Source organism: Ammospiza caudacuta, chromosome 4 (genome assembly GCF_027887145.1).
Source record: "Ammospiza caudacuta isolate bAmmCau1 chromosome 4, bAmmCau1.pri, whole genome shotgun sequence".
NCBI classification, from domain to species: domain Eukaryota; kingdom Metazoa; phylum Chordata; class Aves; order Passeriformes; family Passerellidae; genus Ammospiza; species Ammospiza caudacuta.
This window is the reverse complement of record NC_080596.1, coordinates 45,815,961-45,843,114: the sequence shown is the minus strand read 5'-3', so window position 1 is coordinate 45,843,114 and position 27,154 is coordinate 45,815,961. Positions and strand designations below refer to the sequence as shown.

General features: G+C 38.7%; 2 protein-coding genes across 4 annotated transcripts; one reads left to right on the top strand and one right to left on the bottom strand.

Annotated features, from left to right (window-relative positions):
* The first annotated feature begins 68 nt into the window (after positions 1-68).
* CENPU (centromere protein U) lies at positions 69-11,983 on the top strand. Its single transcript, XM_058804372.1, has 12 exons — positions 69-140; positions 286-357; positions 1,733-1,850; positions 3,130-3,235; positions 3,560-3,650; positions 4,358-4,427; positions 5,446-5,563; positions 5,943-6,021; positions 7,051-7,098; positions 8,452-8,513; positions 9,723-9,879; positions 10,589-11,983. The coding sequence occupies exons 2-12, from the start codon at positions 307-309 to the stop codon at positions 10,724-10,726; spliced, it is 1,038 nt and encodes a 345-aa protein (XP_058660355.1). The 5' UTR covers positions 69-140; positions 286-306; the 3' UTR covers positions 10,727-11,983.
* Positions 10,711-27,109, bottom strand: PRIMPOL (primase and DNA directed polymerase). Of its 3 annotated transcripts, XM_058804369.1 has the most exons (14): positions 27,088-27,109; positions 24,599-24,669; positions 23,214-23,398; positions 22,057-22,148; positions 20,961-21,102; positions 19,371-19,518; positions 17,798-18,082; positions 15,989-16,151; positions 14,716-14,813; positions 14,234-14,320; positions 14,041-14,149; positions 12,777-12,859; positions 12,652-12,698; positions 10,711-11,679 (listed from the first exon to the last, which is right to left on the bottom strand). In XM_058804369.1, the coding sequence occupies exons 2-14, from the start codon at positions 24,615-24,617 to the stop codon at positions 11,374-11,376; spliced, it is 1,764 nt and encodes a 587-aa protein (XP_058660352.1). In that variant the 5' UTR covers positions 24,618-24,669; positions 27,088-27,109; the 3' UTR covers positions 10,711-11,373. The 3 variants fall into 3 exon arrangements, with proteins under 3 accessions (XP_058660352.1, XP_058660353.1, XP_058660354.1); XM_058804370.1 differs by lacking the exons at positions 24,599-24,669; positions 27,088-27,109 and adding an exon at positions 26,874-27,081; XM_058804371.1 differs by lacking the exons at positions 22,057-22,148; positions 24,599-24,669; positions 27,088-27,109 and having other exon boundaries at positions 23,214-23,381.
* Positions 27,110-27,154: the final 45 nt, after the last annotated feature.

Sequence of the window (27,154 nt, the reverse complement as noted above, 5' to 3'; positions counted from 1 at the left end):
CTGCGGCGGCGCCGTTCCGTGTCCCGCTTCCCTTTCCGGCCGGCCGCTCCTCCCCTTCCTTCCTGCGCGCGGGTTCCAAAGGCGGCGGGAGGCTGCCCTGAGAGGCCGGGCCCGCGGGACCGGCTTGTACCGCTTCTGGAGTGAGCTGAGCCCAATAGCCTGAAGGAACAAAGAATAGCTTGAGGCAACAGAGATACCCCGTTCTCTCCCAAGTGCCCACACTGAGAAAGCTGAGTTCTATCGGGGACAATTTCTCACTAACTTCATCCTCGATTTTGTATTCAGCAGTGTTTACTGAACAGCGAAATGTCCTCAAAGAAGAAAATAAAGAAGAATCGTACCAGCTATAAGCCAGAGGTAAGTTTCGCTAGGCAGGACAGAATTCAGACAGCCGGTGTGTCGGTTTTGCAGTGTTCAGAGGCGGGCAAGGTGACGGGCCCTGAGGGGAAGCCGTGTGAGGGGTGGCTGAGGTCCCGGTCCGCTCAGCTGGACACTGAGGGGAGCCCTCGGAGTGGGCTCAGCTTCCTCACCAAGGGATTGCGGGGACAGACACTGACCTCTCCTGTCTGGGGACCGGCGAGGGGACCAAGGGGAGCGGCCTCGAAGGTTGAGGTTGGATATTAGTTGTTTTTCACCCAGAGGGTGGTTGGACACTGGCCCAGGCTCCGCAGGGGAGTGGTCACAGCACCAAGCCTGACAGAATTCAGGGACTGTGTGGACAGTGCTCTTGGGCACAGGGTGTGGCTCGTGGGGTATCCTGTTCAAGGCCTTGCGGATCCCTTCCAGTGCAGGATATTCCGTGATTCTGTGTTGTGTCACTGTGCCGTTATGTTATGTTATGGCATTGTCCCCAGAGGCGGATGCACAGGGGTTAATGCAGGGCTTGCTTTGCACTGGGAACTGCTGGGGTGGGCTTGGGCTGCTGCTGTGGAGTTTTCTTTTTTCCTTTTAGGTGTAGCACAAAATGGATCATTGACTTTCAAACAGAAAAAAGTTTATAAACAATCTCATAAAAGAAGATTTGTAGAGAAAGTAGTTGATGTGTATATTTGGTACTATAATAGAAATGCTGGGGCACTGCTAAGCATTGGTAAAATTAAAAAGCTCCAGAGGTCAGTCTTTTCTGGTTATAATTCACCCTACAGGTACACACAGAAATTAGTGAGGAAAGTCACTTGTGCATTTTGTGAATGGCATACAACTGTTTCATTAACTAGTGTCATTCTCCCTTACCTTTCTGCTTTACAGAAGTGTCTCTGTAATCCTTGATTTGTAAATTCCACCATTTTTTAATAAGAAGTTGCTCTATAGCTTTTCAGTTTCTTAAGATGAAAATAATTAAATTGGACAGGGTGGAAATTTATGTGGTATAGAAATGAAAGAAAAAATATTTTAATGCCTGAAAAGAAAGACTACATGTCATAGAAACCAGGTATTAGAGTGTTATAAGATTTCTAAGCTTGTATACATTTATGAAATAAGACAAAGCTTGCAGCAGAATACAGTATCAAACAGCAGAACATAAACATTTTATACCATCGCTTCTTTTAGCGGAAAAACCCCACAGCCTGAGACAAAAATATGCTTCAAATCCTTGTGTCATAGCTTAGGAGTCAATATGGTTCTGGTTAAGTGTATTCCTAGCCAAATGTTCTTGAAATGTATTGTCACATTTAATCTGCTGTACATTCAGAGAGCTGGGTAAAGTGGCTGTTAATTCATCCCCATCCAGGAGCACAAAGCCAACTCAAATCTTCGCGTGAAATCTCTTCCACTTGAGGAACCAGATGTCTCAAGAATATTGAAGGTAGCAGACACAAACCAACTTGATGAGCTTGATGATTCCTTTGGTTAGTATTATCTTGAGTGTCATTTAATGCATGTTTTTCACAAACCAACCACGTGGACAAAATACTTCAGGTGCTTACCTAGGAAAAGGTTTTGGTTCTTTGCAAGAGAAAGTAATGGAGAGGAAAGACAGATGGGATTTTTTGTTATTTTCTGTAATTTAGGAAGTAACAGGAATAAAGCTGTAGTATGTGCAAATAAAAGTCAATGGGAAAATACTGGCTATTTCACCTTTATAGTCTGAATGATAGAATTTCACACATCATAGTATTGCAGTTGTGTAAGAACTCACAGTTAAAAACCAAAGTTAACTTATTCTTTATTAAATTACACAAATTATGAAGTGACATTTTTACCATTGTAAGAATATTCATGGTAGTAGACCTGGACATTTGCAGGGGTGTTTTTCTGGTGCTCTCAGCTGTTACTTAAAGAAATTACATAAAGCCATACAATTAGTGGTGAAGGATTAAAACCACTTCCATGCTTTATATTTGACTTGTGTAATGAGGCCTCAATACACAGGAAGAGAATCAATTTAGATGGGGTAGGTGCTCTTCTGTGTGGAGTCCGGTTATAGCTATCTGTATTTTTTTTTTAAGAGCTGTTTCTCAACTGTAATAGTTATTACTCTGAGCAAACCACAAAATATAAATGCAATTTAGGAACAGCATTGACAATGAGCTATAAAAAACTATTTAGCAAAAGGGTTGTTTGTAAGGCAGGGCTGCAAAATGAAAAGCTCTTGTTTCTGTGGTATGTATTTAGACTGCAAAAAGAATGCCCACTGACACTTATGTAAACCAACACAAAAGTTTTGTGGCAGTGTGCTTGAAAAAGAAATTTATACTGTGGAAGGCATGCTGAAACCTAAATTTTTCAGAGTTCTAATCTATTTTGGTAGCTACCGTCAAGAATTTTACATTTACTAAAAATTTATTTAAAAAAAAAAGAAAGTAATTGTTTAAATGTCTAGAAGGGTTACATATGCCATAGCAAGGAAGAACTTGAATTAAACTGTACCAAGTATTTTACTTGTTCTGTGCCATGTGTACATGCTAAGCTTGGTTTGGGTTCATAAAGAAATAGCAGGTGGATGGGTACAGAAACTATGAATCCTTTCACTCTATATCTTTTCATAATACTCAAATAATACTTGTAACAAGAACTTCCTTTATATTAGTTAGCAAACCGCAAATATTCTAACTAAATGCTTAATGGCTGGCAGTGCCTTAACAGATGGGAGCAGTGCTCACACAGTTTATTTTTTGTTCTTTATAGATCACCCTTTGCACAGTACTGCTGTGGATGCTTATGGAGAGGAACAGTCACAAAACGAGGCACTCGGTCATGTCTCAGCACCACAAAGGCAAAATACAGGCACACGGTCTGTTGGAAAAAAATAAAATTGTCAACATTTAATTTAATCTTTAGGTATTTAGATTTGAAGGGAAAAGTGTTCTACTTCAATTATAAGTAACAAAGAAAATTATTTCCAAAAAAAATGAATTAAAATTTTAGTATATTTCTAATATGTATAATCCAGTTTGGTTTAAATCTGAAATTGTCTTGCTAATGAATTCAAGTAAAACTTTAATAGTACTTGTATGAGATACAGCTGTACAAAATGTTCCCCAGAACACAGTGTTTTGTGTATGTATATGGCTCATCCTTCCTCAGAGGGTAGTAGTGTATGTTTTTCTTTTCCCAGTAAAAAACGGCGTCACTCAAAGCCCTTCAGTGGTGATGCTCAGGAATTCAACACAGCTGATGCTGGAGAGGAACCCCTTAAGGAGACTGTGGTACCAAAAAAGTTTCATGATTATTTTCAGTCAATTTAATTTTAGTTTATTTTATGCCATGCCTGCATTAGAGGGTGGAGGAAGAGAAAGACCTTCCATTTGTTTCTTAGTACTTAATTGTATCCAAAATAATCCGTCCTCAGAGTATTCCAGTGAGGTGGCCAAGTGAAATGCCCAAAGCTACAAGTCATCACATCAACAAGGAATATAAGAGCCAGGTGTTCCTGGATCCTGTAGCCTTTTCTCTTGCTGGTTTGGGAGTATATGCTTTCCTTTTTTCAGTTTTCTTATTTGTATCTGTAATATATGTTCTCAAGGAATGGCATACTAGATGGAACATGAATCCTTTGTACTTGTTTGGTATTGAAGCAAAACAGATTTATGGGAAAAAGAATATTGATAAAATTAATTTTGAATGTGTGTTAAAATGAAAAGCCATTCAGTTTTGAATGAGTGTTTTTGAACACTTACTCCACTCCCTGCTGCCTGGCCAGTGGCTGGAGGATCAGTGGCCAGGGCAGTCAGGCAGCCTCTGTCCTGCAGCAGGGTGACACTGGGCTGGGACTGGTGGAACAGGCCAAAGGAAGTGTTACTGATGCTTCAGTCAGGGAGTGCTTTCTGCATGCTGCCTGATTGTCATCTCTCAGGAGTTCAGATGAGTAAACCTAGGGTTTCTTCTGGAAGTTAATCTGCTTTTCGTGTCACAGAAAACTCTGAATACCAAATTCCAGGAAGAAAAGGAGCAGCCTTCAGAGGAGAACACATCAGATCCTTCTGGTAAAGTACACTTTTCAGAACTCCCATATATCTTTTCTTCATTCAGGATCAAAGTTTTTCAATAGTTTTCATTTCTGGAATGTAGCAACACAGTGCTTCTAGAAATGGGAAGTTTGAGTTTCAGTTTTGGTATAGACCCCCATTTGATCCCCATGGTTTGCATCCCTGGATGTGGCTGTTCCTCTCCTGAAGGGGTAAGGCATAGGTGTGCATTACACCTCTAAGTGAGCCTGGTTTCCTTTGGAGGGAAGCCTGGAATTACGGCTGTGGGGCTGTAGGAGGTGTCAGTACATCCCTTGGTCTGCAGCCTGGAGCAGCAGCTGTGGGGCAGAGCTTGGAGCACCCCTGGCTGCAGTGCAGGAGCAGCTGTTGATGTAAAGTCCCCTGAGACAGGGAGCTCCAAGACAGTGGCATTTTTCAGTGGGAAGAAACTGTCCCTTGGGTCATCCTGCTTCCTTGGAACAGGACCCCATCACGTTTTAGTACTGGATTTACACTGGGGAGTGTGTGAAGAAACATGGTTTAACTTTTTGTGGAATTGGTTTGTAATGCTATTTCAAAGTTTAAAGAAATGCATTTGTGTGTAGTGGGGTTTTTGGAGCTTATGTGGTATTAATAAAAGAATGTATGCAAATATAAAAGCTTGTGATTCTTGGAGTAATGCAAGTTGCAAATTCAGGCTAATAGTTTTTTAACACAAAAAAATCACATCTACATACACTATGTAGTTTATTACTCAGTTTACTGATGTGTTCCTGGGCTTGCTTGAATCAATAAATAATAAGAATTAAGTTACATGTCATTGATCATCCCAGTTCTAAGGTGTTCCCAGGTAAATTTATCACAGTTGCACAAGCAAAGACAGGTGAAATAATTAGAATATTCCTCTTCTCACATTTCATGTTAAAATACTCATAACTTTTGGATGGTTATTTTGATGGTGGGCATCAGAGTTTTTGTGTTGTTTTACAATGTGCACCAGAATTGTGCAATGCTTATGTTCATTCTGTTGTTCCAGTGGATAACCCACATTCTGTACAGGTTTGGTGTCCCAAAGAGCTGAAGAGATCTCCTAGAGATATTACAGAACTGGATGTTGTTCTGGCTGAAGTTGAGAAGATAGCAGCAAATTACAGGTAAATATTCTGCTTTTCCATGAGTGGATATTCAAAGTTTTCAAAGGAAATAGCTGTGGTTTTGGTAATGGGCTGTCCTTTAGGGAATCAGTGCTGCATGGTTACATTCTGATGTTAAGGATTATTAAATATCTATGATACAAATGTTTCTTCACATGTGATCTTGACATGGTCTCCAGGGATTTGATATTTTTCCAAACATGAACAGCACATCTCAGTTGCTGATTTTCAAGACAGAAATAAAGCTATTGCTAGTATATGAAAGATCTTCCTTTGTCTATCTGCTTAACTTTGGGTTATTTGTTACTCAAAGGAAGGGTTTTGGATGAGATTTCCCCTTTACTAAACCAAATATGTTTTGTCCCTCTGACTTCTCCAGACAAAGCATAGAATCAAACATTTGCAGAAAGGCTATCAGTGACTTTTCTTCTGCTTTCAAGGATCAAATCACTGATCTTGTAAGTACACCAGAGATAAAATCAGTTCTGTGGTCAAAATACCTATGGTTTTATATTGCCCTTTACACATTCATTTTACAAGCTGTAAAAGTTTCCAGTCTCTTGTCAGTATAAGTAATATGAAAACACAATTTGTTGTGTGCAGGTTAGAATTGGCTGCCTCTGTGCAGGTTTTCATAATAACTGCCTCTAGACACAACACTGAGGTCATGCAAGTACTTTGCCAAATTGTCACCTTTTGAGAGTAGGGAAGCATCCAGTAATCCTGAAGTGTTGGTCATATTTAAATCATTATGTAGTAAAACTGTGAGCTGCATCATTTAGATGAGCATACAGCTATGTCAAACACTGTTTTCAAAGCTCGTTGACTAGAGGTTTAAAAGGTGGGTTTAATTTTTGTGTTGTCTCAGTGACTTCTTAGTAAGACCTCTAACATATTCCAGGGAAAATCATCCTTTTTTAATTAACATTTTGAACATAACTGTAAGATATTCAAGAGCCATCTGGACACAATCCTGTGCCACGTGCTCTAGGATGACCCTGCTTGAGCAGGGAGGTTGGACCAGGTGACCACTGTGGTCCCTTCCAGCCTGAGCCATTCTGTGATTTATTGGCAGGAAAGATCAAGGTGATTCTGATGAGTAAAATGAACTCAGAACTTTGCAGCACTTGTGCCAAGTACAGTGGCCAAGTACTAAAGCTGTAGTTCTGAGTGGTTCATTAGCAGTAACAAATGTTGGGATTACCAGATTTATACATCTATATAAAGATATAGAAAAAAAGGAAGGTAATATTACAAGAATTGGTACAAGGAGTATTATTTGCACAAGCTCCTTTTGTGCAACAGTTTTCCTCTGGCATGAGGAGAAAGAGTCAATACACAACTGGTGATGTCCCATTGAACCAGGGTTGGTTGGTTTTTGTAAAAATAAAAGAACAACATTTTATGATATTCCAAAGTAATTATTGCAGCCATATTTTTAGGAGGATAGTGATGACCTGTCAACCTGTAATTCTTCTTCTCTGTAGATAGCAGGAGTCCAGGAATTAAAGAATATGAAGAAGAAAAATGCTAAGGTAAGCACATACATATCACTAGATTGTAGAGCATACAGTTGTGGGCATTGAAATGTTGAGAACTTGACTGGAAGAGACAAAATAATTTCCAGAAAGGTGTACTGTACTCAGAATCAACTGCACAAACAAAGGTTAGGGAACCACAGGAGGTTTTTTGGAAAAGATCTGAGTAAATGTGGTGGATTGCAAACTCCAGATGTATACTGCTATATGGTGTAAAAACAATGAGTGCACATTAGGATGGGTAAGATCTGTGCATGTCAATTACTCTTTTGTCTTTTTGGTTTGTTTTTTTTTTTAATGAGTGAGGCCTCTGGAAAGCCAGTTAAATAATGAGAGCTAACCTTAAAGAAACATGAATGAATATAAAACCTAGGAGAGCAGCAGAGATAGAAACCTGTGAGGATAGAATGGGATTGCTTAATTTAAAGAAGGGAAGACTCAGGCAGCTGCATTCCCTAAATAGATGCAGAATTTTTGTTTAGAGGAAGACAGTTCCTCTCTTTTTTATTTATTTATTTATTTATTTATAGCAAGTAGGAATTTGCTGAAAATGCAATAGGAATGTTGTCAGAAGGAGGCAGTAGTGTAAGGGCAGAAAAATATTGCAGTGGTTTCATCAGGGATAGGTGAATGCCCTACAGAAGAGAGATTTAAGAGCAGCTTAGGCACTGTCTGGACTTCTGCCCAAATTAACATCCTCTACCAAATGTTCAATGGCAAAATAGCTTTAACAAATAGTCAAGATAAAGCTTATCCTGGGAAGTAGCAATTAATGTGCTAAAGTCTTGTTGACTTGGGGTGATATGGTAAACTGCTCTGCATGTGAAATGAAAATCTTAATACACACCTAGCATTCACAGCCACTCAGATTTATCCTTAGTTTGCTTCTTAGACATTTGTTTAAAATTAAAGTTTTAGTTGCTAAATTTAAATTATGAGTTTTGGGTGTTGCTTTTTTTTTAATTGCATGTTATATTAAAGAAAGCTTACTTAGTTATGGCAATCATGCTGGACACACATTTGCATTAATTTTCATCTTTAAACCTAAAACCTCCTAGAGTTCTTAATGTTTGAAATTAAGAAGTCACAAACTCCTTTTGTATGCTTGTAAATCCAATGTTTCTTAAGAAAACTTTTGGATGGAGATTAGAGTTTGACATTTTAAACAGCTTTGAATTGTTTCAAATACAGTTATAACTTATGGCAGTTTATCAGATCTGGTATCTTACAATTTTCCACAATGACAATCAGCATAAAACTTCAGAGGAAAAAAAAGGCAATGAAATTTGAGTTGTTTACCTTTGAAGTTTTAGAAACTGTTTCACAGACTTTGCTCACTGTTTGTTTCAGGCAATAACCAACATCAAAAAGAAAAGGCAGCAACTGGTGCAAGTCAGAGAAAAGCTAATTGGGTGTGTATCTAACAATGGACAATAATAGCCTGAAGAACTTAGAGTCTGGTATTTTGTAACTCGGAAGGGAAAGTAACTTCTTTTGTTCTCTCATTTTATTTTGATGAAATTGCCACTTTGCTTTTTCTTTTTGCATGAGCTTGTGATAACCTCTCCTTTACATATTTCAGTTGCCTAGGCAGTCATTCTTGCAAGCTCTCTTAGCTGACTAGTTACTGGGAGGGTGTTTCTCACCATATGTTGATAGGAAGAACACCAGTGTTAGGATTTGAATTGCAGAGGTGCTGGATCATAAATTAAAAAGGTCATACAGAGGACTTCTTTGGTTTTGAGGTGGGAGAGTGTATTTCAGCTCTGCAGGTGGGCAGGGGTTGCTCTTAGTACATGGCTGATTTCCTTCTGATGTGGCCACACAATTCCCCCTCTCTAACCTGGCATATTAATCTTAAGTGTCGTTTAGATACCCAGCACAGGAATTATGTGGTTGGAAGAGCCATTAGACTTCCCCAAAGCCCTCGGGTTGCTAGTGACAAGCTTTGTCCTGAAGCTGCATTTAACACACCCCCTGTAAGGTAACTCTAGGGAACCACAGGCTTGGATCTGCAATAACAGGGCAAAAACCTTTTCTCTATGGCCATGAGAGGTGCTTTTCTTTGTGGTCCTATGGACAAACTTTTCTCAAAGAACTATTTGAAGCCCCTGAAAGCTGTCTGCACATTTTTATATGTTGCGTTTTAATCCTTTGATCATTTTAGGTTTTTTTTTCCTGCAGCCCTGTTATAGGAAAATCACTGTTGGTGCTCAGTTCTTGGAGTGCTGCTTTAATGGATTAAGCACTGCAGTTTATTTAGCAGAGGTGTAGGTAGTTTGTAGATCCTGAATATGCTTCAGCATAAGCACTGACCAACAGCTTTGCAGGCAGGGGTGTGCAGAAGCAGAACACCTTGTATTTAAGAAACTACACTTCAAAAACATAAATGCTTAAGAAAAGAGTGGCAGACTCAAAAGAGAGGTTTGGGTCTTTTTGGTGTATTTGGACTCATGCCCCTGTTTAAGGACTATGCTTGTTCTGCCTAAGCACTATTCTATAGTAAGCTGTGTTTTGTGTTTCTGACCAACCTTTAAGAATTCCTTCAAAGGAAATAGGGTCATAGTTATTCATGCAATAAATATGCAGATGTAAGCATCAAAGTCTCGATCTTCTTTCAGAGCTGAACCGCAACTGACGCAACTACAAAGAGAATTTGCTGAGTTACAGGAAAGGAAATCTTCCTTGAGGCAAACAATTGAATTAATTACTGATTTAAAGGAGCTACAGCAAGACTGTTTGGATTATAGAGAAGAAAACCCCCAAAAAAAAGTGGTAGTAAGTACATATTCTGCATGTGTTTCAGTTTTTAAGTGTTTTTATTTTAATTTATAAAATTTATAAATTTATTTATTAACATCTCTTAAGTAGTAGTATTATGTTAATTGTCTTTGTGGAAGCAGCTTGAGAATCACTGCTGAACTTTACTGTAGTATCTCACTTGTTTTTTTCATCTCATATTAGAAGCTGGAGTATTTCAGAGCAGATTCTGCTGCCTTGCTCTCAGTATCCAGTAATTCAAAGGACACAGACATAAAACAGTTGTCCTTAGTTGTCCTTTTTTTAATAGAAATTGAAGATTAACAGTGAGTTAATCTTCAATCAAGAAGTAATTAATTAATTTCTTTAATCAAGAAGTAATGAATTTTTTGTGTTGTTGTTCAGAAGCAGGGAAAGCTCTGGCACTTCCATGTAAGATATTTAATGCTGAGAACAGTGCTGGTATGTCATGACCAGAGTAACTTCTCATGTAGCCTTAGAATCCATCCCTGTTGTACCCAGGACCTGGCGTGGTATTTTCTGTGGAGAAGGCTCACACTTGCCCTGTGCAAGGGAAATCCTCACATTTCAGAAGGCACTCTAATTTTGGCTGTTCACTTTTAAAGGTCATCTTGCACCACTTTAGAGGAAAAATAAATACTGATATGTAAGTGATCTTTCCAAGAGTTAAAAATGTTGCCTTGTAATTTTATTTCCTTACCAACAGTATGGAACTTCCAGCCTCCCTGCTCTTCTGGTGGAGTCTCGGAGAATTCTAGGAGCAGAAAGGCACTTTAAGAGTATCAATATGAAACTTGAAGAGGCTCTGGCTGCACAAAAAGAGCAGAAATCAAAGAAAAATTAAATGGCCTTTTAAGACTTTCAGACATTCAGTAGGAACAGTTATTAGAATTGTCAGTGCTTAAAGCTTGTTTAATCATTGTTATTCTATTTTGTTTCAGTGTTTAAAAGAAGTCAGCAACTTTTTATTGTCAAATAGTCTCACAATATCAATGAAAGGAAATAGTGATCACAGTTAATAAAACACTTCTGTACTCTGAACAATGTTGGGTGTTAATCTTGTCCTATTAAAGTAGTCTTGAGAAGACTATATTCATAAAGAGAACACAGACTCTGGTTCAACAAAGATGAATAAACAAATATTTTTATTAAATTTGCATTTGAAAAATAATTTAATCTTTTTTATGGAAATAAGGATTTGTTGGCTCCTCAATAAACTTGGACATACAACTAACAAAACAGAAACTGTGCAGCAAAGAGCGTTAAAAGTGCTGAGCTTGGAGCAGCATTCATAATGAGTATTCTAGTCCCGTTCTCTTCAGCCCCCACATAGCCTTCCATGATCTCCTCACGCCTGCTGAAGTTCACTAGGCACTCCATTCTTTGTCCTGCAGCTCTGGAGTGCTGCCTGTGACCTTTCATACCAGCATGAGCCACACAAGTGTCATTCAGAGCCACCCAAGTGTCATTCACTGCTGGCCAGGCCTGTACTTAGCTGCCTTCTTTAGCGTGGAGGTCTTCTTTCCCTAAAGCTTCCAAAAGAACTTCATCTGGGATTTCTTCCATGCCATAATTCAGACTGTCATCTGCAGCTTCAGCTAGTTCCACATCTTCAGCAGCTTCTAGGAAACAGGCATCATCACTTGTGTTTTCCCACTCACTGTCTGACAACAGGAAGTCCTGAGAACAGCTGGTCTCTGGAGATACTGAGCTTTTTGACAAGTCTGACACAAGAGAATGTGGAGGTACTTTTCCTTCTGTGTGCCCCCTGTCATCCATTAGCATGGACTCTTCTTCCTTTGAGAAAAAAGAACACTACTCATTTCATATGCAAATACTCTTGATACCTTCAACTGCTCTGCAAGTTTGGAGTTTGTGCTGTCACACAGAATGGACACTGCAGAAAGCTGGCCAACACTACAAGACTTCCAGCATATTATATATAGATAGCCACATTAACCTGTGGAAGCCTATTTTAATAGGAGTAGAAATCCACTGTTTTTCTAGCACCCTACAAGTAGCCTGTTGAATACAGCTTCATAAAATAATACAAGGTTAAGACTAACTTAAGTGTCTGTTCAAAGATACTGTCAGGACCTGAAAATACAGTTAAATGACACTTTCTGAAAATGAATAGCTATTGATGAGCTGCCTGAGTAGAGCTTAAGGTGCCATTCTGCTGTATGATATTTAGAGCTGTATAGTTAAATTTAAAAGTTGAAAAAATACCAATTGTTATTGCCTAAGCACTGGAAAAAACTTGTCTGTTCAGGGAGTTCACCTAGAGTCTAGGTGCAGGATCAGGTCAGTTTAAATATTCTGCCTGTCTGGGAAGTGTGCTGCTTTAGTACACGACAGTGGAGATAAATGAATTTCAGAAATGAGGGTCGCTGCCTTCATTTGGCTCTGACTGACTCCAGTGTTCCAGAACCAGTTCTGTTCTATTTTGCATGAAGTCAGACATGCACAGCACAGCTAAACTTGGGTAGTTTCTCTGTTCTGCACCTGGAGCAACCTTGTGGCTTAGACATTGGGAACTGCTGCTCACATCAGAACAGAAAGTCTTGAGTCCCAGGGGAAGTCAGACAATTCCAGTAACTTAGCATTGCTGCAGAACTTAAAAATGAATATATGGAGCTACCACACCAGCACAGCTGCTCTGGGAACCTCTTCTATACCACTGGAACAATGTGCAGGGCTCTCCCAATAGACTGGGAGGGCTCCAGAGCCTAACAAGAACTTGAGCATCTCACCAGGACAAAAACGTACCTCTTTGAAAAGAGACGGGAGGCATATCCCAGGTGGCAATGGGAAACCTAAATCAAATATAAGACATTCATTAAAGTTAACATTCCAAAATGTATGAAGTATAATTGAGATCACAGGCTACATACTTTGTGATTTGAAGTTTTGTTCTCTGCAGACAGGATCGTGACACTTTTGATACCAGACTTCATTCTTTAGATCTACCAGAATCCTAAGAAGGAAATTATTTTGTTTTTTAGTATCAGTACATAAAGGAAGTGAATTCATATGGTAGGAAACTCTAACACTAAATGAACAGGTTTTGTTTGTCCTCAGCTAGGGACATTGCTTTCATAGTCTTGGCATACTTAATATGTACTTGTTTTGTACAATTTTTAGTAAACTTCAGATTTTTTAAGTTTGAAGAAATAAATTTTTAAGACTAACATCTGAAAGTGAAATTTAGTCAATGTCATTACATTAAGCTTGGAGAGAAAGTCATCAAATTAAGATTAGCATATAGGAAGGACTTGACTGTAAGATAAGATTTTGTTGCTGCTGCTGCTGCTGTTACAGATAATGAAATTATAAAAGCCACATGAAATCACTATTTTTTGTCAGCTGATAGGCCATCCAGCTTTTTCAACTGTGCTTTAGAAACACCAAACTTCAAGCAACTCACTTGAGAAACAGCAAGTTCATCCAGCTGTGGGGTTTTTTGAATATCTTTGTTTCTCAGAAACACATTCCTTATGTTTCAGTGATTTTAACTGTTACATAAAATTATTTCTAAGTTAAAATATTTATACTAATTATATACCGTAATTCTAATATAATCTAATAATAATCTAATAATCTATTTTGCTAAAACTATAGGAAGCCTGAGTCCTTGTAGAGTAACTAGCAACTCATCTTGATTCATGTGGCAGGAATTACCATTCTAAAATAGCAATTCTCAATTGTTAAAATGATAGAGTCATTTTAATAATGTAAGAATGTAATTTAAGAAGTGCTGTAAATTAATTTAAAAGCAATCTGCTTGCTTTCTCATTTTTCAGCTTCCTAGCTGGGAAGTATCAAAACATAGTATTGTTTAATAGCTTTAATTATACTCTGACTTTTATGTTAGCATCTTTGGGCCCATATTTTAAATACCATGAAGATTACTGCAAAGAATTAGTGGAAATAAAAGTCCAGTTATCACAAAGTAAACTTTGGGAGGGCATAAATAGTTTCTTTGGTTTTGTGGGGTTTTTTTTGTAATTAAAACATTGTATCCCCACAGAGCAAGACAGCAGAAGTTGTAACAGTTGCTGATTCTATCCATAAGAGTTTTTTCAGCATTTCTAGAGAATAACAGTTGCTCAGGAAAATAAATAAAGCTGTTTAAAACTGAATAGTTAAAGAACGTACATTATATTGTTACTTTTGTGAGCTCTTCCAATATTTTCACACCAACGGTAACCATAAATATCATAAATAAGTAGTTCTTTGAGAGAGAAGTAACTCCATTGTCTTATCCCTGAGGAAAAAAACCAAAATCTTTAAATTCTTTAGAAATAGTGCTGCAGAAGAGTCATTTGTAAATGTAAGGTGGTCTCTTTACCTCCTTGTAGCCCATCTTTATTAACCAAGGAACGAACAAAATTATCAATTTCTGGATATGGCGAACCCTGGTAACCTTCCATGGGATCTGTAAAACCAAAGGCCACAAGCACACACTGTTAGAGGGTTCCCCACTGTAATATGACATTGGAACACTTACACTTTCTATAGACCACAGGCAGAAAATGTACATGAATCACATCACACTCCTAAATAAAACCAGGGAGAAAGCCACTGTTGCTTTCTTGTATGTCTTTAAAGTGCTACCCCCATGCCCAAGGTGCAGAGGGAGCTGGGACAAAGCAAGACAGCTGTGGTACAGGAGGGAGGGTCAGTGGCATTCAGGTGCTGCAGAGCATCCTTCAGCGCAGATGGACTCTGCCTCCTGCAGAAAGGCCCTCCCAGAAATTACCAGGTGTACAAGTCACACAACATCTACATTAAGAGTATTTTTTTCTATGCAGTAGAAAAGGCTTGAGGTACCTCTGCTGCTTCTGGTAGTTTTACTGTTTAAAAAAGCAGACATTTTTCTCTCCTCCTCTGAAAAGCCTGATGACAGAACTTTTATGTCATCACTCGCTCTAAAGGAATGGGAGAATACAAAGAGTGAGATTCTTACAGCATAACACAGTACAATATGACTCCCTGTAACGTCCCACAGGGTAGAACATGACACAGCTCTGGGCCCAGGGATGAGCCAGGAGACCCCCAGGGGTCCCTGCCAACCTTGACCAGCCTGTGATTCACTGTGCACCTTTCCCTGTTCCTGGAGCACTTTGCCTTCTGGCCTTGGCAGTTTCCCTGACTCCCACCACAGGACAGGGGTTCCTCCTCCCCAGCAGCAACATTTGGTTCCTGGCCAGAGTCCCAGGACCCACCCATTTAGCAACTGCTGGTGCACACCCCTACAGCAGGATGTGCTCTAGATGTAGTATTGATGCAAATATACCCTTTGGAAGGTTTCTTTTTTTTCCCTCTCTCTACAATTAACTGTTTCTCTGCCATATTGCTAACTGGAAGCCAGATGATAACAAGTCTGAATTCAACACAGCAGAATTTCTCATCCGTATTTATGGTGGATTCAGCTGATGCCTGTGATCAGAATACACTGTGTGCTTTACTGGCATCAGTTCAGCATAATGAACACTTCAGGATATAAAACCTGAAGTCACAACAAATACATGTTTTCAATAAATATATTAATACTATTTTAACCTTTCTGCTACAGCAGTGATTAGGATCTTTTTAAGATAAGGTATGACATATCAGAGATTTAGATACAGAAAACTTGATTATTGTCTGTACAAGTACCCAGCCTATGGAGGGGTCTGCATCAAATGGGAAATCTGGTATGCAAAAAAACACAGACAGAAACCCTTTTATTTCTTATCTTACTTCGAAAAATATTCAGAATTCTCATATTTAACTGACTAGAAATCTGTTAAGTTTTGCTTCCAGAACTACACAGAATCTGACCAACTTAACAATGGTTATGTTTTGGCATTTTGAGTGTGTATAGAGAAATGAGGCAATTCAGAGGCTGTAACAGATTTAAAGGCAGGTTTAACAAAATAACTGCCACAAAATTTTTTTCTTCAAAACCAAGAAATTCTACTGGGAACTCCCAAATTACACTGTAACAATGTTAATTGAATAACTGCTTATTCATAATAGTTGTTTGTAACTGCTACAGGAGAATTATCATTAAAATAGATATTTAAAAATACTTTACATTTGACTGGAATTAAGTAATTACCCAATGTTGCAGATTAAAGAGGAAAGAAAATATGCTTCTTCCAAGAAAACATCCTTTTCACAGTTGGGGATAAACTTATTATCCTCTGCTATCTTCAGAATCACATTTTTTCCTGCTTTTGATGATTTATACAGCCGGAAATTTCTATTCTTTGTATAAACTCCTACAGGAAAAAAGATATTTCTTAACACAGCAGTGCTGGCTAGGAATTAAGATACTGAGCACTTGTAAATTAAACCATTTTCCTTAGGCCCAGCTAAGAGTCTAATGAATGGACAAAAACTGACTAGCTCACATCCCATAGAAGAAATGCAACACAGCAAGATCATGCACACAAGTACACTTTTATGTTACAGAATAATTAAGGCAAATGCTCAACACCTCTACATAGGCATTTCAATCATTCTGACATTAGAATTGTTAAAAGTTTCCTTTCAGTACAACAAATTGGTCCTTTCACAATAACTTTGTGAAATACAACTGAGCCCAAAAAGCTGCACAATTATTTTAACCAGAAAGAACTTAATCAACCTTTCTGTTTTCTGTGGACTTCTTCACAGCTTTTCTGAGACATGTATAAGGAAAGCTTAATTCCAATCTCAAAAACAAACAACAAAACAACAATCAAGTACCTTAACATTGCATAATCCATCTAGTAATTAATTGAGAAGGTGAATTTTATTTGCAGATTGCATTTGACTTTCATTAAGAGAAAAGCACTTACAGAGCTCATACAAGAAGAACATCACAAAGCTTTCTGTCACTGCAGCCTCATGATATAATTCAGTAGTTCAGCAATTTTGACTTTAGCTTTCCAATTCTGAGGCAATGTGCATAACATAAATACTGAGGATGGTTAATTATGGGAAACTAACATCAAATTCTTAAAAAGTGAGAAAGGAAACAAATTGTTTTGATTTAAATTCCATTTACAAATATGCTTGAAGGAATTTTGAACAGTAGGTGAAAGTAACCTTTCTGACTCAGTACAGAGAAGCCTACTGTAGCCAACTTTGGGATTACATTTCAAAAGATCAGACATGCTGAAGAGGCCCACAATAAAAGTGATCCTGAATTCCATGAGAAGAATTTGAAGGAATGGAAGTTCTTCAGAAGAGTCTGAATAAAAAACCCAAGGTAAAGTCCTGAAATGTGTAACACACTGCTGTGCAAAAGCGTGCTAAGCTATTTTCATTTCCCTGAGATAAGGCAAAAAGCAAAATAACCCAGATATGGAGTTAAAGAAGAATGGAACTTTCAAACTCTAGTTTGACTATGGGAGTTATGCTCCTGGAGATTTGTAACATTTTAATACCATGAACAGGCTATGCCTAGCTGGGCCATGAAGTGCCCAATCCAAAATTTCTATTATTTCATCACTGAAAGCTAACAGCTGCCATTCCAAACAGGGAAAGAAGACTCAATTCATACATGTAGAAGAATACAGAAAGCCAAGCCTGTAAGACTTCTTCTTTTATTAAGCAGCTTCTAATTCAACTGAAATAACAAAAATGCAATATATGCTATCCTCTTTCAATCAAATGGGAGCACTAAGCCCTTAAGGGGAAAAAAATTGTCTTGTGTGGAAAGAACTACTTTAAACTTCAGAACAAAGTAATTAAATGTAGTAATATAAGAAGTTCCATAGACCCATGAATCTAAGGCTCCTTTAAAGCACAGCACTTATGATGGCAGTTTCAGCATGTATTTAAAGTCTGACCATAGGGACAACATTAATCAAAGATAAAGCAACATTTCATTCTTAACCTTTGTTGCATCCCAAAGGGGTTTAAAAACACTTATACTTACCTAGATCCACAAAAAGCTGCTTGTTGCCTTCTTTATCATTTACTATTAGGAAGGAAAAATCCAAATTTTCTCCCTGGTGTGGCATTTCCACATCCTTTGTTTCACGAGCAATGGCTGGCCTGTCTTTAGAATCATCTTCAACAGCTGGGAGGTTTGTAAGAGAACCATCTAATCCAGCTCCTGCAGAACACTGGAAAACATTCTCTGCTTCTTCTGTTGGAATGACAGCAGCCCTACTCTGCAATAACCTTATGGCAGGCTGCAAAATGGTTCTCACAAAGTTACCTTAAAAACAACCAAAAAGGCCACAAGCAGAAGTCATTTATGAGTCAAGAAAGAACTTAGAGAGTTTCTGTGCAAACATTTTTCAAAACAGCCAAGATGGAAGTGGTTGAAGTTCAGGGATTTTTTAGCCCTTCTGGATTTTTAAAAAGAAATCTTTTGACCAGCCCACTGTATAAAATGATTCTGGCCAGTGACTGAGAAACCAATGCCTCACAAGAATTTGTACTAAACAGCTTAAAAAACCCCCAAAACTTAAATACTAACAAGCTCAGATTTAGGATTCTAAAAAGCTTGTGACTGTCCCCTCATTACTACTTTCCCTAATTTCACTTTCAGAATGATTGAAATGTTGTATTTACTGATGTAAGAGATTGACCAAAGCTTACTCAAACAAAAAATTACTTTTACAGAAGTATTTTGTAATGACTTTTCAAACTCCCAGAATTGTAATTCGACTCCCATTGTAAGTCCAGGCTCTGCTAGATGGAAACCAAAGACAGACAAATAAAAACCATGGCCAAATTAGTTCTAGGGAGAAAGCAAGAGAAGACAATAAATACAGATGTACAGGGGAAAAAACTATGAAGTGGAAGGAATACTGGCAAGGATGATTCTGCACTGTTGGATGAAGCTTCCATGGGGAACATGAACGAAGATGAAATACTGTTCCTCCCATGCTACATCTCAGCAGAATGACTCAGCATATCAAGCATCAAAATCATCTTCCTCATAATTCATTACAGGACTACTGGGCCACACAAATGAGTCAAGACAACCCTAAACTGGCAATTCTCTGTGTTGGAGTTTCCATATCTGAGAAATCCTGACTCATGTAAACAATTAAAATTGCTTTCAGCTTTCTCTTAAGCATGTTTATGCACAGGTGGCTTGAAATCATCTTTGTCCTGCCTTTTTGACAAAGTGCTGAGCAGAAATTGTATTTAGAGCAAAAACCAGCAGCTTTAATTGTTAAGACTGACATTAATCTGAAAATTAAGGAGCCATAGACTTGCCAGTTTCATAGAAATCAGTATTTTTGTCAATAAAACATACAGGCACAAAAACATTACAGTTTTGTAAACACATGCTAATTATAGGAAAAGAAAGTAGAAGATGAGGAAAAAATGAGGCTTAATTACTCCTATAGAGTAATTATGTGTATGTTTGGAATACACATTCGTTTCCACATACCATTCCATTAAAAGAAATACTCGTATGGGAGTTGTCACTGTATAAAGTCAAAAGCTCACCTTTTATTTCTAGGTGTAAGAGAAAAGAACACACTTACCAATATGAGTGTTATCCTTAAACACAGTCTTTTGGGGCAGAAAAATTAAGTGCCGACTAAATTTTTCATCAGTACTGGAATCCAAGTTCAAGACATCTTCTGATGAACAATTTACATCATAAAATTCTTTTAATTTTTGGCTGACAAGCTGAAATTATAAACATTAATTATGTTGTTTTACTCTAGTAGTTGTATCTACAAAACCTAATACAAATTCAGATTCTACATTTTTCTCAAGTTCTTTTTTTTCCCTCATTTTGAGCATACAAATAATTTAATTCAAACTAACCTATATCAAGTTTTAACCAAGTTTGACACAGACTTTATTCCTTAAACATGCAAGTCACTTAACACGTAACTAACAGTGATAAGCTGATAAGACTTGCAGTTTCTCAGGTCAAAGTCTGGTGAGGAGGCTTTACCCTGCAGGTTGTTTTCCACCACCACCAAGCAGTTCACACCCACAGTGACAATGTTTGCAATGCAGACTCACAGGAGTAGAAGATGGAGGCTGTCATGATACACAGCACTGGTGAGCTAATTCACTGTGATGATTTAGCTAATTCATTGGTACCACCCCATGAACAACAACTAAGCAGAAAAGAGATTTCACTCTAGATTAGCTCTAAAAAAACCTTTTATAAACCAAGCTACTGATTACTCATGTTTAGGACTTGGACTCAGAACCTAAAGATCTGGAAGCTTTGGGTTTCAGCAGCTCAGATCCTCCACCCAGCAAATCCAAAATCCTCTTCTTAACCTGAGGAACCTCTACATTTCAGAGCAGAAATCCACAATGGATAAACCCCTCCAGATTCTGTATCAATTAAGGGTTATTTATGAAGGAATTACCTCAATAATCTTTTACTTTTGTTCACTTCTAGCTAGAGACATGTAGGTGACAGAAGTCTCACAAACAGACATCCACTCACAATTGGATCTTATTAAAACAGAAGATATTCTTCTAAAAATATATGAATGCCATATTGAACTTGCAGAGAGCCCATTTACAAAAAAAAAAATTGCAATAAAATGGAAACTGCACTATTTAATAAAAATTGATAATTAGCAAAGGTATTTAATTTTAGGTACCAAATTTGTACATGCAGTCACATGATGCTCTCTACATAATCAATTAATTAACTTTCAGGAGAGATTCACCTAAGCCTTGATATAGGACTGCACCATTAGGCAAAGGGAATGAACTGAGGAATATAGGAGTGGAACTTTTATTGATGCTACTTTAAAGAGTACCTAAACATTCCTGCAGTTTTACAGCTTTGAAGTGGCAGATCACATAACACAATCTTCAAAAGTAAACCTACCATGTCAGTAAACCCACCATATATACAAACAGTCCAACAGCCATCATTCTTTATTTTTGTCTTTCAGTTAAATTTTTGTCTCTCTTAGATCAAACCCTTCCTTTATTTAAAACAGGATTTTTACTTAATTGAAAATAATCATGGTGTCTGCAATTCTTTTAATTTTACTATAGCATAATCAATATAAAGTGATAAATACTTTTGTTTCTTATTATATTAACAACAAATTCATATTCATCCACAGCATGACTTTGCTCCAGTTTACCTCAATTAACTTCATGACCATACTCTTGCCATCTGCATCAGGATTTGCTTGTTTGTAAAACTCCAAATCAAAATAAAGTTTGCAAGCTTCTTTTTCAGGAATTACTTCATAGCAATGCATAAGACTTGTTTTGCAACCTTGACTAAGGAGAAACACAAACAAATCACAACCTCTCATGATAAACATTATGAGCATGATAAACATGCTTATCAGTTGCAAACAAGGATCTCACATATTTTATTCTGCAATCAACCATCCATATTTGAAAAATGTAGTGCTTTGAAAAATTTGTAACTAACACCAGCATCAAGTGTCAGCAAAGACTGTCTGGCCTAGAATTTAATTTTGTAGAGTACTCTCCTCCCCTTTTCCCCCAGTCTTACAACACATACAGAAATGTTGAGAATTCAAGGAACTATGAAAACTACAGTAAAAAAACTTAGGTTATCACTCATATGTCTTTAGCACAAACAGATTATATGGAGTTTTTTCTAATTAAATTAAAAAATAATCCCATCATCAGTTTCAGAAAAAAAAAATCAAGCTTTATATGTAAAAGATTGAGTCTTATTTCTTTCACTTCACAGCCAAATGTTTTATTGTAAAAGAAACAAATGGGGGGGAAAGTTCAGTACACGACTGAATTGTCAATACTTGAAACTCCATCATGCAAATGCAAACCCATAAATCAGTTTCCAAACACCTGCATTAACGCCCACTGAAACTGGTGTATGACTAGTCAGAGAAGTATGTTTTGTCATGTGTTGGCATGATCCCCTGAGGAAAGCTGACAGCAAAAGCAAACCTACTCCTAAAAAATTTCAGTTCAACATACAGAGTACTTAATTCACAGGAAATAATGGCAACTTGCTACTCAAAAGAAAGGTGAAACCCACTATAGAATATATTGTTTTGTCCTTGTAAAGATTTTTCCCATTTCCAAGATGAAACCTCAGGTAACCCAGTCCAGCTCTGTGCTGCTCAGAGCAGCAGATGGCTCCTGGGAATACCTGTCCACTGACAGCTCTTACTAGGTAGGATATCCAGTGTACCACTAACTTTTAGTAACATACAGGGCACCTGCTCGAATACTCACGTGTAATAAAACCAAAGCTCTTCATATGTTGTCACAAGGTAAAACCTCTGTCCACTCTGTGTGTTCTTTTCCAAAGCAAATACATGAACATCCTTTTGAAGTAAAAACATTGACTTTTTTTTGTTAGTTTTATTCAAAAAACCAGTTTAAATCTTCCTAAGTTCCTACTTGGTATCAGTTAAAGGTTAGTAAATACTAGAGAACTATAAACAGATCACTTATCCTTTTCCACACTTAGTAGCATCTAGTTTTAATTTAGAACATCATTCTGATTTCTGTTACATGGGTAAATCTTTGAAGCTTTTCTTTGCTGTGCAGTAATTTAAGCTGTTTTCTCTTTAAACTCTTGTATTTTCTGATCAGTATCAGGTGGATCTAAAGGGAGGAGGAACAATGTCTTGAAAGGAGCAGCCTCATGGACATGATGGCAGTATAAGCTTTATGGGCAAATATTCTTCAGTCATTGTGTTGTTTAGATCAAAAAATGGAAATCTGAGAAGAAAATAGAAAAAAACTACTCCCAAGCCAATGAGAACCCATTTTGGAAAACAGGCTGTTAGGATTACCTGAATACCTGAAACAAGTATGGAGAAAAACACAATACTTTCTTTAAAAATAGCAATCAATTTACAAAGTGTTAAACTGAAAGCAGAGAATACCTTTCACACAATATTTATTTGGCTAATCACTTCTAATCATCTGAACTTGCTACTCAGATGCCACTGGAGAGTTGCATTGTTTTTATTGAGTCTCTGCCTCTTCTTTATCTCTTTTTCTTCCTCATTTTTTCCCTTCTCTTTCTTCCTACTCAATGCTCACTAACCTTCCCATTCTCCTGCCCACCCTGACAGCTTGTTCATCTTGAGAAGGAGCAAATTTATCACTACAATGTTCCCAAAAAGCACTTTTACTGTTCAAAGTTAACACCACATATCAGCTTGTATGTCAGAACAGAACTAGTACTTCAACTTAGAGAGACTTCCAGTGCAACGTGACCTACAAGGGCAAAAAAACCAAAACTTGCAGTTTCAGGATTAGGAGGAAAAAGATCTTGCAAATTGAGAAAGACTTCACTTGCCAGCAGCAATTTTAAATGATGTTCAGTCTTATGATGCAGTATACAAAGAGTAGAGACATTTCCCAAACACCTAACATACCTCTTCACAGGCTTTTACATAATTAAATGCTTCAGCCTGTCGAGAAAATATTTTCCAAACAGAGGATGGCATAGAGGGTTTGGACAGTCTTGGTCTATAAACTGTAGGAAGAGGATTTCTTTCATAGTGAGATGCTAGTTCTTCCACTTTCTTCAGTCTTTCTTGCCATTTTCTCTTCATTTCTCCTAAAGCAATTACAGAGAGTCACATCAGTATTAATCCATTTGCAAGGCAATTTTAATTTGAACATATCCTGTACTCCTCACTGCTTTTGATTCTGGTTTTGTTGAATGTAATTTTTTAATTAACTGGGAGTAGCCAATATTCCAAATCAACACCCAACCTTGCTATGATATTCATTTTAATATTACACGTCTCTACTGTTTTGGAAGTACAAGAGCTTCACATTAACACTATCAAAGATAAACACAACTGAATAAAGACAGTGAAAGAAGGCATAGGAATTTTCATTTTTGTCTACAGAATGGTATTACACTCCTCAGAAAGTATACAAACTGTTGGCTAGGCACATTATATCAGTCAGGAGTAAAAAAATACTAAGAGTAAAAGTAAAAAAATGCTAAGACTAGAAAAATATTTTTCCTTTGTGGTTGGGGAGACAAATGAGATAATTAATTGTATGGGAAGTACAATATTTGAGTTCATAGGAGGAGTAAAGACTTCAGGACTTTAGCTCTGAGCTCTGTATCTTGAAGTAAAAGAACTGAAATCAAAAATGAGGGCTCCATTCTCCACTGCTGACCTTTGCTATTGATCACTCATACCTTCACCTGCTTTAAAAGCTCATGTATTTTTCACAACCTTAAACCAGCAATCTTATCTCTTTCCAAGAAATAGAACCATGCAGTAAGTCTTGCTGTCTTGTAACCTTTAAGCTTCTAGTCCCATAAAGGAATCCAAATGTTGCAGAGTAATGTAGTAAAGCATAAACACACACATGTACAATGATCTGTAAGTGGAACACCTGCAAATCAGTAAAAAGCACTGCCAGGAAATTGTGAAACAGAGGAAGAGAGGCTAGAAGTAACAAACATGAAGGGGAATCTTCTTGTTCTGCCCAGCACAACCACCTGGTTCTCCTAACAGCCCCTGGGTTGCAGTGAAAGATAAAAATGAAAATGAGCATACTCAAAAGTATTCAAACCTTTAACAAGCTGGATCCACAAGGCAAATTTAAGTACTTAAATATTCTTGTGGAGCCCCAAAGCCCAAAGTTTAGATTCTCTCATTTCCCCCTCACAGCAGAAGTTTCTGGACACTAACATTTCTGCCCACTGTTCTAGGCCTGCCAATGTCTCAATAGTCAGTGCCTGCATCAAGTCTAAAACCAGAATGTTTTTTCTGCAACAGGGGTCAAACATTACCTCTATCCCCCTTGTCCATCTTCTGACCTGTGCATTTTCTTCACTCCTTTTTTGTGCTCTTAGTTTCTTCTCTGGGAATGAAAAGTTAGATTATAGGCACTTGGCATTTCTCAGAAATGCTAACAAAACTTTCAGTTTCATTTTGATATTGCTGGCTGTAAATTAACTGGGTGGGTGAAAAAGACATCCCTACATCAGCATTTTCCCACAAGGTGACCAATAAAAAAGGAAAGCAAAGGAGAAGCCCCATAATTCTTTATTAATTTTACACTTCCTAGTTATATTAGGCCTTATTTTTACAGAAACACAGCTGGGAGGATACCTGAACCTGGCAGAAGGGCAGTGACCCTTACTTTAAACTGAAACCTATCATGGTTCTTGCAGTCCAAACACTTGGTCTCTCAAGAGTCCAACATGTCAAGCCTTTTCAAGGCAATTTCAATTCCTGTGTGAACCACACCACAACACATCTATTCAAAGCACATACAATGAACACCTACAGACCAGCCTTCTGAGTTCACTGGCAAATTCTCACTTCATCCTCCTCTCCTATGTCCCACCAGAAGTAAGGGCAGTACTTATTTGTGTTTGACTTGACTGAAATTTTGTCACCAACATGTTTGGACTTCAGTGTTAGTGACTCAGCAGGATGACTGCATGGAGAGTCTGGAAAAATGTCTCCTGAGCAATGACTTAAAGAACTTGCTATTTCATGTTCTCTTTTTATGGAAGACTACTTCTCCCTTTACTTCTCATGATAATGACAAAACATATTACCCACACCTGCTGACAACTGAAGCTGAGACATGCAAATCAGCTGCTACTCAAAATAACATTACACTTGTTTCCTGGCTGGTGTGTATCAGGCAACATAGTTCTGTGGCAGAATTCATGTCCTTGACACAAATAAATCCATGAGATTTTCTCCCAGCTACTGATTCAGCCTTAGAAGAACACATTAAATTCCTTAACAATAGTGAAAATTAGCCTAGCTATCCTTAGGTTGAGCTGACGAGTGGCACATTAACAAAAACTACTCATCTTCCCAACAACAAATGTTCATCTTGCCCTCCTAGCAGAGGAAGTGGCCTCTACAATTACAGAATTATGGAATGGCTCAGGCTGGAAGGGACCACAGTGGTCACCTGGTCCAACCTTTCTGCTCAAGCAGGGTCATCCTAGAGCACGTGGCACAGGATTGTGTCCAGTCAGTTCCTGAGTATCTCCAGTGGAAGAAACCCCACAACTCCTCTGGACAACCTGTTCCTCAAATTAGGATTGCAAGTGCAAAACTCCATACATCAGACCCGGTGATAAGACCTGCAAAAGTAGGTTAGTACCTGCTATGAGAAGCTGCAATACACAGCTTCCAGTGTTATCTGACTTCTGCTACTGAAGGTCGATGTACAAATATGAAACCAACTGACCTGAAAGCTGATGATGAAGCCAGAATCAGCCCTCAGTGCCAGAGCGCCGTTGTGCAAGGCAGGTCTGTGGGCAGCCAGGGACAGTCACCATGCAGGTGGGCAAAAACCCTGTCCGAGGGTGGTCCTGCCGTGGTACACGCCAGCTCACCCACAGGGATCTCACTCACTCAGGTCAAGAGTGAGGGTGCTCATTTAGGAATTATCCCCACTGATTACTCTAGATGGCCAGTTCCTTTACAAAGCACCATTTTTTCCGAATCACAGAATATTCTGAGTTGGAAGGATCATCTCTAATCCAACTCCCAGCTCTACACATGACCACCTCCAAGAGTCACCATGTACACAACAATGTTGTCCAAATGCCTCTTGAGCTCTGTCAGGTTGGTGCTGGGAAGCCAGTGCCCAAGCACTCCCTGGGTGAAGAACCTTTTCCTAATATTCAACCTCAACCTTCCCTGACACAGCTTCAGGCCATTCCCTTGGGTCCTGCCACTGGTTACCACAGAGATCAGTACCTGTCCCTCCTCTTCTCCTCACAAGGATGCTGAACACCACAAGGAGATCTCCCCTTAGCCTCTTCTCATCTTGGTCTGTTCATCTTCCCCAGACTGAACAGACCAAGTGACCTCAGCTGCTCCTCATATGGCTTCCTTCCCCCTAAAGCCCTTCACCATCCTCACTGTGCCCAGAACTGCACACTGCATTTAACATGAGGCCGCACAAACATAGTGTAAATGTACCAGAACGGCACATTTGTTTCAGCAGGGAGAGGAACTCAAGCAACAGCGCAAACCTGACAAGGTTTGGGTTACACCATTCACACCCAGGAGCAGCAAGGGCAGCCCTACCCAGCTCAGCGCCCAGAGCCCGCAGGGCGCGGCGGCTCAGGGTTCCGCCATAGGGCCCGGCCCGGCGAGCTCCGGGAGAGCATGGGAGAGCAGAGGAGAGCAGACCAGCCACCCCGTGCCTCCTCAGCCGGGCCTCGCACGCCTCTCTCCGCGCCGGGAGGGCCCAGAGGCCGGGCCCGCCTCATCCGCGCCGCTCCCGCCGGCACCGACTCACCACTGCCGCCCGCGCCCGCCGCCATGGAGCGGACTGCCCACCCTTCGCGGGGCGGGGCCAAGGGGCA